We start from the raw sequence: 16,058 nt of genomic DNA, 5'->3' as shown, positions 1-16,058 counted from the left end.
TTTTCAAGTGTGGCCCCAGTTCACCAGTTCTGAACTGAGTGCCCGAGTGAATCCCTATGTACAGAAACACTTTGGTCACAAGAACTTAAAATAAAGACAGTCTTACAGTATGAATTCAAATATTTAGAATGTAGTATCTTGCTTCTATTAATATTTATTTGCCATGAACACATATTTCCCCACCACTACTATAAAAGGTGCATTTCTATCCTCTTCCCAGTATACCATAGAAAACCTCTTCTCCCTCATTAACTCTCCCAAATTTCTCTGTATTGTACCTTATAGCTAGTGGATGAAAAGCTATGTACCACTAGCAAATCAGTGAGGCCAAGGACAACCATTTGAGAACTGAAACATAGGTACAAAGCAACAAAACCAGGTAATTACATGACCTTACAGAATACCTGGTCTCCTTGGCATTACTGTAAGTGCAATGATTATCTGACACATCTTAAGAACGTTTTTTTTCTTTTTACATGATGCTATGCCATTTGCTTGCACAAATTCAGTGTAGAATATAAATTTTTAATGTTTTTGCAAGATCCTACTGATTTATACCATATGCCAACACCAGCAGTTAGACAAGCTAACTTCACCAGTGTTGCTGATTTTGACATCCTGAGACAGTTTATACACTTGTGGCACTTATCAGTTATAGTATGGGTCCTTAAGACGCTGTAAAATGACATAACTTACTGCTGTGGAAGTGAAAAGATGGGAGGGGGAAGAAGGATCTCTTCTTGGCTATATGGTTTCACTGTTTGTTCTGGTATTGGCCATTGTCAGAGCCTTTGTGAGATGCTTGAAAACTGACAAAAATCCAATGTAGAGCTACAGTAGCTCACTGAAGGGTCTGGTAAGTGCCATGGCCCATGCATGGGCAGTACATGTCCAGAAGCAAGCTAGAGAGAACAGCAACAGTGAACTAGGAGAACACCTCAGCTGCCAGTAAAACTGCAGCTTGAGGCTGGTATTTTTCACTCTGCTTACAATTTTAATAATCATTCAGGGTATTTGCACTTAAATACGTTTGTCTTGTTCCTTATTTTCCTGCAAGCCTCTGCAGTGATGTCGTAGTTTCATATCTGTGCTACTATAATTAAATTTCTATAGAAACATACCAGCTGTAGAGACAGGGCTTCTGACTTTATTTTTGCATAAGGAAGGCACATTTAGGAGACTTGGAACAGATTTATGGTCAAATCCAATTAATTAAATACCTTAGTGTTGTGTTAGGGTTTAAAAAAGGCTGAGCAGATAAAGTGTTTGTATAAATACTATTTGTCCTGTTGTGAGCTAAATGCAGAATTGCTTGATAGCCTCTGAAATGAGTAGCACCTTGCAGAGTGGCAACTCTATGAAGTAGGAAATTCAGGGTGTGGATCTGCATGAATTCTCAACTTAATTCCACAAGCAATTACCCCTTTGGTCAAAGCTTATGTCCAATTCTTAGAGTTTTTTTTTTTTTTTAAATTAATAAGCCTATTTCTGATATATATTTGTGCATAACAAATACTACAGGATAAAGGTGGGATCACAGTGCAGTTATGCATACCCATTTCTTCAGTCAGGCCATCTATAGTCTATCTAGTGCTATAACTCAGAATTGAGTAATTTTGCTAACTGAGAAATTTGTGCTAATGATTAGTCAAGGATTTGAAAATGTATCTGTGAGGTAGGCCAAGGAACAAAATAAAAATGCATACTTTTAGAATATGTCATGTGGATCCTTTGACTTTAGTCAACTCAATAATGCTTCTATCCAACTGTCCTTTTGATTCTCCACTTACAGACAAGGAAATGCTAGACTCTTATCTGCATCTCTGAATCCCATCCTTAATTTTGCCTCTCATAAGACATTAGATTGTAATATGGCATACCTCATTAATGCCTGGGGTAATCGTAGGTGCAGCAATAAAAACAACAAAAGGAGCAAACTCTGCAGTTCTCAGGACCTTCAATGCCTAGGTTAAACAAATAAAAATAAAGTCAGATACATTAGAAGAATCCCCCACCAATCACTGTGAAAAACGTTTAGTCACATAAGCAGAAAATAGAATTATGACTTATAATTGCTGGCATTTATTTTTCATTAATCTCGAGTCAAGACTTTAGTAATATAGACATTTTTTGTTTCATTTTGAATTTTTTGATACTCAAACTGTACATTTATCACTAATTAAAGGGATTTTTTTGAGACAATAAAATATTCTGGATTTTCAGAGAGGTTCTTCACATAGTTTCAAGGAGTGCAGAACTGTATTTACATTTTAAGCTGGATAGTTAAGACCAGGTTAAAAAAACACAACAGCGATGCCATAAATAGGTAAAAAAAGCAAACTGTATTTTAGAATAAATAATAAGTAGAATATCATTCTTAGTCTGACTTGTTATACAAACCAACACTTTTTCTCATTTTCTGAATCAAATGAAAATGTGAGGCAAGATGTTTTAGTAGCAATAATAGCAAGTATAGCATTAATGCAGTAAATGCAGCACTGTGCCCTTGAACTGAATCTATGCAAAAGATGAGTGTTCTTACTAAAAAACTGAACTTCATCATAATCTACTGTGTGACACACACAGCTGCCGTAAGTGAAGTTTGTTTCAGATCCAAGCTATCAACTGAAGTGTAGGATAGTAAATAAACATACCTCAGCTCAACTCAAATACGCGGACAAGAAAGTAAGACTACTAAGGGTTGTTTTTTTCTTTTTTCTTCCTTAAAAGCAATCCATCCCTTTTTGCAACCTAAATAGATTTTAATCTCTGCTCCTTGAAACCCATCTGTATATATACAATATATGTCAAGCTCTTCTAAACAAAAGAGAAACCCCATATTGTCAAACTCAAGGAGACTCACAAAACTAGTAAGAAGTGGTGTAAGATAACTAACTGATAATAGGTCCATAGACAGGCTGTCCTAAAAGAGCTGAGATAGATGCATGAGGAAGCTGGTTAAGAAAGAGGCTGGCTAAACACATGCTGGAGGACGTGCAGGAAAGGCAGCTGTTACCAAATGTAAATACACTCTAATCAATATTAAAATGGCTTCTGAGAATTGTAATGCTTCTGACCAAACCAAGTTGAAAAGGTTTCTCAAGAGAGCTTACTTTTAACAGCTGCTTCATTTGAACTGGCTATAACTGCTGCTTTCTCCCAAAGCAGTTAAATGTGAGATTTTATTTTCAGAACAGTACTATAGCTGTGCCAAATTTAGTCAGGTATCTTATTTCTATTATGAAGTTCTTAAAAAAATGAATTTTTTAAATCAAAGAAGAATGTAGCATTCAAATTTAAATACTTAACACTGATCACAATTTAATTTCTTCCTCCCATTTCCTTCAATCTGCTAGAATAATATAAACATCAAACCTGTCCATATTCATGTAGTTCCCCTTAACAAAATATATAAACACGTTCCTATGAACTGAAAGTCGTGACTACATAGACGTTTCAAGGGAAATGTGCCAGAATTTTCCACTGAAGATTTTATATAATGAATGAACAAACTATTCTCATTTCTTGAGAGCCTAATTTTCTATCCTGCCCTCTTCTGCAAAGTATAATACCGTAACACAGAAAGGAGTTCATAAAGTAATGACACTGATCTGGTCATTGTGTAAACAGGATCGGTACCTGTAACTGACCACAAATGTTCCTGACATGGCTTGACAGTGGTATTGGAATCGAGTTAGTTAGGATCGAGACTGCTCTCCAAAACAGCATCAGAGAGAAATTTTAGAACGTACTGAAACAAATTGTCATTGATTGTTTTGTTTTTTTTTGACTGTATTGATTGTTTGCAGATGACACCAAGCTGAGTGGTGCAGTTGATACACCAGAAGGAAGGGATGCCACCCAAAGCGACCTGGACAAGTTTGAGAAGTGGACCCACGTGAACCGAATGAGGTTCAACAAGTCCAAATGCAAGGTGCTGCACCTGGGCCAGGGTGATCCTGGACATGAGTACAGACTGGGATAACTCACTGAGAGCAGCCCTGCAGAGAAGGACTTGGGGGTTCTGGTGGATGAAAAGCTTGATATGAGCCATCAGTGTGCACTTGCAGCCCAGAAGGCCAACTGCATCCTGGGCTGCACCAACAGAGGGGTGGCCCTCAGGTCAAGGTAGGTGATTGTCCCCTTCTGCTCTGCCCTTTTGAGACTCCACCTGGAGTGCTGCATCCAGGTCTGGGGCCCCCAGCACCAGAAGGACGTTGATCTGTTAGAGTGGGACCAGAGGAGGGCCACAAAGATGATCAGAGGGCTGGAGCACCTCTCCTGTGAAGAAAGGCTGAGAGAGCTGAGAATGTTCAACCTAAAGAAGAGGAGGCTTCAGGGAGATCTTATTGCAACTTTTCAGTACTTAAAGGATGATTATAAAAAGATGGTGAACAACTTTTTGCTCAATCAGATAATGACAGGATAAGGGGAATGGTTTTAAATTAGAAGAAGGGAGTTTTAGATTAGAGGTTAGGAGGAAATTCTTTACTGTGAGGGTGGTGAGGCATTGGAACAGGTTGCCCAGAGAGGCTGTGGATGCCCCATCCCTGGAGGTGTTCAAGGCCAGGTTGAATGAGGCCCTGGGCAACCTAGTGGGTGGCATCCCTTTCCATGGCAAGGAGTTGGAACAAGATGGTCTTTAAAGTCCTTTCCAACCTGACCCATCCTATGATTCCCTAGTATGGTAATGACAATCAATTGTTTTGATACATTTCACTGGACATGAGGCTAAAATATTACAAATTTACACAGTAAACAGATTTTCACACTATAGTGGTTGCATACCACTATGAACAAACTATGAGTTAGATTCTGCAGTATGTTCTTCTAACCAAATGATTAGCAGAAATCTACTTCATAGATTGATACTTTGATGTTCCAGGGACTTCTGTCTGTACATATTACTGTACGCACTGCTTTACAATATTGATAAAAGTAGCTGTCAATAAGGTTGAAGGATTTGTGATGAGTCCCATTTTCATATAAGTTACCTGAGGTTCTACATCAAGTATTGCAATTAGTCCCTGCTCATGGATCTTTCGTATTGTTTCCAGTTTTGTCCCATACATTGCATCCTCATGGCTGCCATATTCCAAATATTCATTGTTTGATATATCCTGCATCATTTGGTCATGCGATACAAAGTAGTAATTCTTTCCATTTTCTTCATCTTTCTTTGGAGGTCGGGTTGTGTCTGAAAATATAAAAAAATATTTTTAATGCAAAAGAAATACTAGGCTTACATAGAACATTTTGATTGTAATTTACAGATTATCATTTGGTGATTAAGCATTGATAAACCACATAGAACAATGAAGTGTGAGCTGGGGGGATGCAGAATGATACTGGGGGACATGTTCGGAAAAGCAGGAGATTAAAGGATGTAGAAAAGACAAAAACCAAAAAGTTAGGGGAAGAACAGAGGAGCATAATTAACCTTTATTTGGTCAAGACTATAAGACTCTATCAGCTGCTTTTAAGAGCAATACCTTTGCTGCAGAAAAGGCAAACAGTATCCTGGGCTGCAATAGGCAAAGTATTGCCAGGAGAGGGAAGGAAGTGATCCTTCCCCTCTAACTGAGCGCTGGCAAGGCCAAACCTGGAGTGCTGGGTCCAGTTCTGGGCTCCTCAGTACAAGACAGGCATGGCCATACTGGAGAGAATCCAGTGAAGGGGCACTAAGGAACTGAATCATCTCTTCTGTAAGGGAAGGCTGAAAGACCTGGGCTTGTTCAGCCTGGAGAAGAGAAGGCTTGGGGGTTCTCATCAGTGAGCTCAGATATCAAAGGGGAAGGTGACACAGTGACAGAACAAGAGGCAATGGGCATAAACTGGAACACAAGAAGGCTCTGCCTGAACATCACGAAGCACTTCTTTACTGTGTGGGTGACAAGAGTAGCGGCACAGGTTGCCTAAAGTGGTTGTGGAGTCTCTCTCCTTGGAGATCCTTCAAAAGCCATCTGGACATGGTTTTGGGCAGCCTCCCTGGGCTGTCCCTGCTTGATCAGAGGGTTGGAGCAGGTGACCTCCAGATATAGAGACCTCAAACATTCTGTGATTCTGTAGGCCATCTGCTCCTCTTTTCCCCACAGGCACACTTACAGCCACTTGCCTCTCCTAATATTCTCTGACAAAGTGATTTCCTTTCATGTTTTTCCACTGTCACATTTATGCTGGTGACATCACTTTTGAAACACCACATCTCTTCACAATCTAATCTCATATGACTCAACAGCCTTATCATAATTTCAGCCAAGGTGTCCAAAAATTGAACTAATGTTCCATTATTAAATATGTCTATTACTATTTTATGGATTAGATAGCAATGTTAGTGTAATTGAAGATAAAATTTCTATAGAAACATTAGTATTATAGATCACAGTTATTTTAAGGAATTCAAGAACAATGGTTTATAGAAAACCTATAATATCACTATAATACTCAATGCTGTCATAGGTCTACTGGAATTACTGTACTCTCCTAAATTTCCCCCCAAATACTCTTCTTTTGTAAAAACATTTCTGTATTTTTTTTTTTTTTCACTTATGTGGTTTTCTTCTTCTGAATGTGAATTCTTAAGTCTTAAAAGTAGGTGAGAACCTGACTGCTTGTGATCAAGAGACAAAAGCTGCAAATGCATTGCTTCTGCAAACCTATGTGGTAAGAAACCTGGCCTACTAATCCATTTAATTAACTACCACTGTGTGTGATATAACCTTTTGACCTTTAAGATCAAGTTTTCAGTAAAAAAAAAAAAAAAAAAGCATAAAGCATGACATGAAACTCTACACCCAACTTGAAGCCTGTCTTAGAAGCTACCTATGCTCACCATGATTTTTCTGAAAGAACAGAGAAAATGAAGTAAAAATTCATCTCTGAGAGTTTGAGAGAATAATTTCAATTACCTAGAGTCAGCTGAAATATAGGTCAGGTTTCCCTAATACTTAAAGTGTGTGGTACATTTCACATGATTTATTTCAGAAACCTAAAATAAGGGATTAACTTAGGTCCCTAAACACCAGAATAAAATACTATATTAATTGTCCTAAATCTGCCTTAAATTAGATACATCTATATAGTCTGATCAGATATGACACAAGAGTTGACGGAGACCACTGTTCCTCTGGAGTAGGGCTGCAGGTTAAATGATGTCTAAAACACGTATCTAAACATAATACTGATGCTTAAGCACCTGAAATGCATCCTGAGTCCTGGTCTAGCCTTTTCAGTTTTCTTATATAATCAGAGATGCAATTTACATGCTTCCACAAAGCAGGAACCTAATGCAGACAATCTAAGGTATGGTCTTCATGGTATAGGTAAGAAAATAACTAGTTCAGCTTCTACCTCGTCAGGGCAATACACTTATTACTTTAGTTCTTTGTAATGGAGAATGTATCTCCTGGGTTCTTACAGTTTCTATAGTTTCTGAAGTCAGCCTGAAACAGACTGGACAGATTTAGCTGATGGGTGGTTTTGTTTCAGAATGCCTATGCTTGAGGAAAAAAGGTGCATCTCCAACAAACCATGCAGTAGGATATGCAGTTCCTGCCATGGTACTGGTGGACATTGTTGTTAAGGGAAAACATCCCTATTGTCTCTTGGCAACAACCCGTTTGGTGAGCTGTTAAGTTAATTACATTTTATTTTTCTTACTGTCATCTCTGGAAATTTCAGAATTATTTTAATATACTACCAGTCCTCAAGGCTAGGCTGTGAAAAGTAATTAAAGATAGATAAGGTAGACACTAAAAATTTCCTCTAAATCTAGTTTATTTTTCTTCTCATGGGAATTATACAGTTTTTAATCTCATGGCTATTTCAGCCTTAAATAAGCTGTTAATGTAAAATTAGCACAGAAAAATGTAAAATGTTTTAGTCTTCCTTCTAAGGTAGCAAATGTTTTGGGTAGAGAAAAATAGACTTAAGTGTTATGAATGCTAAGAAACATTCAGTGTAGAAGTGGTATTACTTACTACCCCTCCCCCTGACAAAACAAAACAAGAAAAATATCCAATCTTATCACAGTTCATCTATCTTTAACAGAAGATTAATCTCAGTAGAAATGAACATATGTATGATGTACTACAATGGGTACATGACAAGGACACTATGTATAATTTTTGCATAACATTGAACATTGCTACTTACGAGGAATGGGGTAAGCAAATCTGTCCGGGTGTTTTGTGATGAGTGTGTTTTTTATGTGTCGTCTTCCAACACCATGTGCACCTAATCCACAACACAAAAATTAATTATACATTTTCTACCATAACAGGTTCAAAACTATGCTGTTATATTCAGAATAATTCAAAATTACCTAGTAAGACTAGTGTTTTCCTTTTGAATGCTGGCAGTTTTACTACTTCTTCATATGTGACGAGATCTAATTGATCAAACACTAAAACAGAAAAGAGACCCCCAGAGGGATAAGAAAAAAAGGCATATTAAGGGTGATAACTAATTGTGCTACAAATGATCATTTTAGCAAGTGTTAGATTTACAATACAAAGTAATGTGTTATGGAAAATAAAACAATTTCATTACGCAATTTTAAGAAAAATGTTCATTAAAAAAACTGTTAAAAAGCAGTAACACAGCTACTGAAATGCTCAGCAAAATTTGCATGTCCTTTCATGCAGTATTCAGCAGACCACAAAAATCAGCTAAAATGGCATGCCATTCATGTTTGCATTCCTAAGAAATAGCAATACTAAAGAAAAATCTGTAGACAGTGACCAACATGAATAACAATATGAGAACATCTATTTACACTAAGGATAGGGATATTTTCATAATCATGTTTAACAAGAACTTTGAGAAATGCATAGAAAATACAGTGAATTCTTTGTGGTATTTCTTCAAAACAGCGACCACATTAATTGTAATTAGAGTTCTCTTTAAACAGACGTGCTAGTTAAACTGACATGCTTTTAAAACTTGTGACAGAATGAAAAATCTTAACAAAAAGTGATGGCATTACATAAAAGAACCTCCACCATATTTAGGGAAAAATTGTAAAAGTATTATTTCAGAAAAAAATTCAACTGCAGTGAATGAATTTCATCTGCCTATCAATCTATTGTCAATTGCCAAGGTTTGTAATGATTGACAAATCAAGTTTTGTTCATTAAAAACAACTTCTTACTCTGCCCAATAACACAACAATTGTGCCTATTTTTGAAGAATTCTAATGAATAAACCAGGAGACAGCTAAGTGTATTTTTAAAGATTACAGCAACGAGCAACTGTGAACAGAATAACTAGCAAGAGTCTTCAGTTCTGTATTTGTGCATGCGGTGAAAAGAAGGGAGGAGAGACTGCATCTGAACTATGACATCTGTGAGTGTTTCCAAGTCCTAAGGTGGTGTATTCACCTGAACAATATCCTGTCCGTCTTTTAAGGAAGAATCTAGATATATGGAATATCTCTTCACTCCCTGTCCCAAACCCCTTAGGGTAAGAAGGCAAGGGCAGGGGCTTTAGTTCGCTTGCTCCAGAAGTGGCCAACCACCAAGAGCAGGTGACATTCAGACTTGGGCCTACCAGAAAGCAAATGTTCTTTGTACTAAAGTCTCAGTCAAAGCAGCAAAGGGTTTACTTAATATATTTCTTGTTATAGGGCAGATTTTAAAATTCAATGGCAGTGTTTTTACCCCATAGAAAAAGTACAACTAATTTCATTTGGTCAAACTACAAATTAGTCAACTGACTTACTCAACTTTTTAAGGCCTATGAAAAGATTTGGATTTGAAAACTTCCTAAGTCCATTTGAAGCATTTTGAATTTTATCATGAAGAAAAATCTCTTTCAACCTTTCCCCAAATATTACAGGGTAATACAAGCAAGAAGTTAGTAATATTCTTTTCCACAATCCTACAAACACGGAATTCTTCATTTTTACAACTTCGCATAATTTAAATGAACTATTATTTCATTTCATAGCAGGAATATCTAAAGATCTACAACATGTTAAACAGTTTTACCATTCTAACCATTGTAGTATTACCACTCTGAAGATGTACTGGGAAAAATCTTTCCCCATTAAAAATAAGAATAAAAAAAAATCAGTCCTTTATTTTCTTCTTGAACAAAACCACATTATGTTAGATACATACACACAATGGGAGCAAACAACAGAAATGATACATATGAATGCCTTCATCACAAATTAGTAGCATGGAGAAGATATGTCTCAGTCTACATGGAATTACCTAATGATTGTAGGGTTTTCAAACACAAAAGGGTAATGATTATTTTTTAAATATACACAAGATATGAGGAATACATGACACATTTAAAGACTGAACTTTCAATGCTTCTGTGTTACTAGCTAATAAAGAAAAGGAGTTCTTGAAAGGAAACAGTAAGAAGCAAATAAAGAGGCATTGTCACTTGACAGGTTACTTACATGCACAGAGGCCATTGGGAGTAAGACAGCATGAAAAATGTACAGGGGTCATTGAGATATGGCTTGTAATATATTAGTAAAATAAAAAGTATATGCACAAAATAAACTTTACCATGCAATAGTCTAAACACAAGGCAAATAAATCACATTAAGAAATGATAAACATAGTTTATAAAAGCTTGGCAATTTTCTACATTATGCATAATATGAAGCACAGTTCTAGTGTTCTGGAGAGTGTTCTCTTATGGAGTCCTGCATCAAAATTTCAGTAAAGTAAATTAAAAAAAAAAAAAGTTATCACTGCAGCATATCTCTAGAGCATTTATATACATGTCAGTGAATCTAATACTCAAAAAAACTTTTTTTTTTTTTTTTTCCCTGTGGGCTTTAGTTCCAAATAGACTTCACTATGATAAGATGTATGACTGTGAAGATGTCTCTTGAAGGACAAAATATTTTAATATCAAGTATGGAGGAAAGAAAAGTGTGATGGTCAATTTTTCTTGCAAAGGAGAATATCTTTGCTTTTATTTATAAAAAGTAATGGAAATATTCTCCTTTTGACTCCATAAACTATGTCTGATTGGCAGAATAATCAAATTTCTAGTTCCAGTAATATCCCAACATACTACAACAAAATCTTAGCTCTCCTAAGTTATTAGCTAGACCCACGCACTGATCTTAGTTGACTCTGAATTGTTTTAGTAGCTCATTTCCCAGCACCCCTGTTCAGTCTGTTCCCTGAGATAGAAGTAACAGAAAAGTCCAAATAGATTGCATAGTGCTAAATGATTTAACTTTATACTAAGCTATAAGAGAAAAAAACTCTACTTTCTTCTATGAGCCAGATTATGACATCTGGATTAGACTTCTCACTTCCAAATTCATTATACTTATTTTGGATAGAACGGGAGATGTTTTTAATTCTGAGACAGACACACTAGAAACCTGCAAAAAGCAGTGTTGTAATATTTCTGATTAACAACACCATTCGTTATACAGTATTTTAGAGAAGGAAAATTCAGTACTATCTTAGTTAAACTTAACAAATACATAATAGCATCACAGCATTTCAGCGAACCTCTTAATATCCTACATTTTTCTTCATTCCCTGGACTATTACTGGCATCACCTTTATTACCTGAAGGACACCATGATCAATACACATTTCTGAGAGAAATACTGATTCCAGTTTGTGCTTTTGTTAAATGTTTGACTTCTTAGGGGGAAGGGGAAGTGTCAGATTATATTTTGAAAAGAATAATTTTTTATGTTAATATTTCTAATTTTTGGTAAACCTTGTACTTTGATGACAAATGTCTACAAGTATTGGCAGTGGCAAGCACTAAGGTGGTCAAATCGTGCAACCAAAGTGCTGTCAACCTTCTCCAAAATGTCCCCCCTAAATCAAGATGGGGAAGTTTAGGTTACCTTTCTTTGACAGGGATTTGATTGATACAAGGTATTCAGGAGCAAAACTAGCTCATTGCATTGTCTGCTTCTTCCCTGACCATCCTCTTTCCTTTGCTTATTCCTCTGTAGTGTGCCATGCTTAGTCACACTGACATTACTAACTATGTAGTTGCGCTGTGAACCATACTAAGAAATTTATCTGTCCTAAAGAAAAAAAGTGTTTTTTGTTGGGTTGTTCTTCAGTTAGTCCTGTTGACAGCACAGCCATGCAAAGTTATACTGGCGCAACTGAAGGGAGTAGCATGCTGTGAAAATGTATGCTGGGCGCAATTAGTGATACTTTAAAGCCGATATTCTCAAAGAGTTCAGGTGGCAAAATCTAGTTTATTCTCAACAGTTTTTATTAAGGTCATAATTAGTAAAACGTGGTTTAGTGTTACTACAGTGAAGTGGAAGCATTAGAACAACTGGAATGGCAAACCAGCAAAAGAAAGGAAACAAGTTAAAGCTTTCATTTAGAGAAAATACAATACAATACAGGTTTCAGGCTAACAAGTAACTTTGTATTTAACTGTGAACATCTTAAATGTGGCTGTGAGTTAAGGAGTATAAATGATAATTACTGTTCCTTGACTTTCTTAGACTTTATTTTCAAATGGCTTTTAACTTAACGCAGGTTCTGTAGTACTGATGTATTATGAACTGTGATACTCCACAAAGATTGTACAGATAAAGAGAAATGCAAAATACAGACTTGTATTATTTTCAAAACAAATAAATTTTTCATCAGTCTAGATAGAAATCCAAATCTCAGGATTCAGGCAGAAATCACTGCAAAGAGAAAAACTTCCACAGTTTGTTCAATCTGGTAGCTGTAAAATAACAGGCTGACTACACTGTGGTTCCTATTACGATTGCAGCTGTAAAGATTTTTTTTTTTCAAAAAGGCACCTTCATCATGTCTTTACATATATAATCTATAACCGTAAACACATACTAACAAGAATGCTACTGAACAGTCTTCTGTATTGGACAGTCCAGTACCAGATTGTAAAATTGATATCCTGTTGGTTTCTAGTGCTTTTTTAAATATAACATCCAAGATGATGTAAGTCCATACTAGGATATATTATGATACATTTGTTTTGTTGCAGCTTGCTTCTAACTGATTCAGCTGTATGTTTAAACAGCAAGGAACAAGCAGAGTGTTGTTGGCATAACAAAAACTTTATTTGTATTTTTGTAAGTGACTGTTTAGGTTAAAATAACAGTGCCAGCTAAACAATTAATGGAAAGGTTTAGATTGTAAAGATTTTAACCTCTTAAAGATACTTGCATTTTTTTTTTCATACCTGCATTGTGCTTTGCCAAATATTTGTCTTTGTACTGCTTTTTTTTCTTTCCAAACCAAGTACAGCTGGCCTGTTGCTCCTGTTTGGTCTTCTCCATGGCAATACAAGCAACTCGCCTGGCATATGCAGTAGAAAGAAAAATTGTTGTAATAACTGTATTTTTAAAAAGCCATGCATGATGAATTAGAAAAATCAGATTGTTTAATAGCACAAGAGTACAGTAACGCTTTTCCAAACTTCTATTTTTAATGACTTAAACGCACTTATATACTAATATATTTTGATATACAGAATGTTCTTACTGGTAGGTCAGTAAAGCTCACAGATCAAGGGAGCATGGGAGGGAAGGTAGCTACTGAAACGGTTGTAGACCACTGCAGCAGACTAGACTGGAAGAGCAAAGTCTAGAAAGGCCACTATGGTCTAAAGTTCAGGGCAAATCTTCTTGTGTTGGGGAAATGTCTTGAGGATGACCTTTAGGATGAAGTACTGCATGTGTTCCTACTCTAGTGTATACTAGTGTCTTCCATATGTCAGGGCTTGCAAGGGAGCTCTCGAGATTCAGTGAAATGGCTGTCTGCCTCTGTTTCTCTTCTACCAAAACTTCCCTTAGCCAGTACAGGTGATACAGGTGCTGTTAAACCCTTTACAGCACTCCAATTCCTTATATAGAATATCTGTGAAATATTTTGGGCTGGATTATCCACACTAATAAACTTCCCTGAGTTATGTCTGTTAACATTCATGCTCCAGGACCTGCCTGCCAGAGTTTGTACCGATATATTTAAAACGTTTATGAAGCAGGTTCTGCAGGAGGTTGTTTAAAGGCTCTGCATTGCTTTTGTGGAACTGGGTGCCATTGCTGTTTGTTTTACCTGTTCAGGATTCTCTGCACCATGATTTCTTTCTGCTATTTGGCTTTCACATGAAAAAGGAAAAGGGAAGAAAACCCCCAAATTCCCACAATGATGCTTGACTGCCAGCCACAACCTTATTCCTAAATAACTTGCATGTCAACAGTACCAAAGGCAACAGTGTTTATAGCCTAAAAGAGAAATAGATTTGGCCCCCTTATATAAACAATTTGTATGTAAACTCCAGTCCTGTTTTTCTAAAATATATCAGAAAGCACAAGTTTTAAAGTTACTAAAAGTTATTAAACCATGTACTTATTTTTCTAATATAACACATATGATATTTCAAGCAACTCTTAAGCATATATGAGAAAAAAAATCAATGCCACAGAAACAGAGGCAATGTACTTTTTTTTTTTTTTAAAAAAAAAGGAAAGATTACACAAAAATTAGCTATACAACAACGACAAGCATGAAAGACAAAAATGCAAGCAAACCTAAATTCATTTTTACAGAAAACTGTAAAAAGTCATACCATTCTTGAAGTTCAGGAGAAGGAATAAGACCTGCAGTACCATTTTTGGAGTTCTCCAGTTTACCCTGCCACCAGTTGTGATCGTCTTTGCTAATGATTTGGATAATATCACCAACTCGGAATCTGATGCCAGCTTCTTTGCAAGGAATGAGGTCATCCTTTGCCGGATCATATTCAAATTGTGCTCTGACATATATCTATAAAGAAGAGTTTATAAAAGACACTGCCATATTATTACTGGTACAGTATTAAGAGAAACAGATGAAAACTTGATCTGTGCATGTAGCTACATATACTGCTTGCAACAAGCAAAGGAAGAAACAGAAGGGCAAAAGCATAGTTGAAAATGGAACAGAAAAAAATATCAGCAAACAATGGAGACGTATGATGTTATTTTGAAAGCTCGTGCCTTCTACATACTGTAAAACCTGAACAGCAAAATTGAGCACATGTATGCTTCTGAATACTTTATGTAGATCTATAATAAACTGATAGGATCCTTCAAATCAACATTAACTATTGTAAATCATTATAGACCAAAGGCTTATGACTTGAACTGCACTGCACTTTCCAACTGAAGTTCCATGATATGTTTTAAAATGTGTATGACAAGAAATATTACTTGACAACATAAAGGACTTCGGCTACATTACTTGAAAATTTAGTACCATTTTTTCTTTTGTTTAGATTAGAGAGGAAATCCACTGTTAGGCCTATTACATGTAGTTAGTTGGGTGGAATCTACAAATTCTCTGTATAGGGTTTTCAGTAAAAGTCTAATCCTATATAAATTAATTGTCCCATATAATGACCGGAGTAAGGTATTTTCTAAGCAACATTAACAGAAGAAATTTAGATTTTGACTTCACAATTTAAAACAATATATTAATCCCTGCTTTGCGTGTTAGGGAGGCCCCAGCTCTAGAAAATAAAAATAAAAGCTATCACTAGTTTTCATTGCTAATTACAGCCCCTGATGCATCCAAAGATCTAAAAAACAAGATTTAAATGTCATGCCCAAGACGGATAATTGGATAATTTCTGCAGCTTATGAAATTCAAACATCATCCTACAGTGACTCAGACAGCCATGTATACTCTACTGCTGATTTCCTTACTAAGGATGACTAGATTAAAAAAAAAAAGCTTTACATTGCACAGTAATATCCTTCATTTAAACTGCAACACTTTTCAACTCTTCTTATAAAGCTGTAGCTATGCAATCTTAGGCACTTAAAAAAGTTTATTTCTGCAGAAATCCAGTCTGCAATCCAACATATGAATAAATTAACTTAAAATGACTAATCACTACTATCGTGTACCTGATGCATTTTTATCTATTTAGAGTTAGCAACTGATGGTAACACCAATGCAGAACTCAACCTGTAATAGCCCTAATCTGACCTTCATTCTGCTGGGTAGTGGGTGTGTGACTTTAGATAAGCAACCCAAGTTCTTTTTTTCACCTGAAAAATAGGATATTTTAAAACC

At 36.1% G+C, this 16,058-nt stretch overlaps 1 protein-coding gene across 8 annotated transcripts in view; it reads right to left on the bottom strand.

Annotated features, from left to right (window-relative positions):
* The window catches only part of CASK (calcium/calmodulin dependent serine protein kinase), a 213,819-nt gene that overhangs the window by 5,689 nt on the left and 192,072 nt on the right, over positions 1 to 16,058 (bottom strand). For all 8 annotated transcript variants that reach the window (XM_068685966.1, XM_068685980.1, XM_068685990.1 and 5 more), the window contains 6 exons: positions 14,569 to 14,765; positions 13,180 to 13,295; positions 8,324 to 8,404; positions 8,155 to 8,235; positions 4,995 to 5,197; positions 1,881 to 1,964 (listed from right to left, as the gene is read on the bottom strand). In XM_068685966.1, coding sequence (XP_068542067.1) covers positions 1,881 to 1,964; positions 4,995 to 5,197; positions 8,155 to 8,235; positions 8,324 to 8,404; positions 13,180 to 13,295; positions 14,569 to 14,765 — 762 coding nt within the window. The remainder of the gene's footprint in view (positions 1 to 1,880; positions 1,965 to 4,994; positions 5,198 to 8,154; positions 8,236 to 8,323; positions 8,405 to 13,179; positions 13,296 to 14,568; positions 14,766 to 16,058) is intronic.

Source organism: Anas acuta, chromosome 1, assembly GCF_963932015.1.
Source record: "Anas acuta chromosome 1, bAnaAcu1.1, whole genome shotgun sequence".
NCBI lineage: Eukaryota > Metazoa > Chordata > Aves > Anseriformes > Anatidae > Anas > Anas acuta.
Note: the sequence above shows the minus strand (reverse complement) of the source record. Positions and strands in the feature narration are given on the sequence as shown.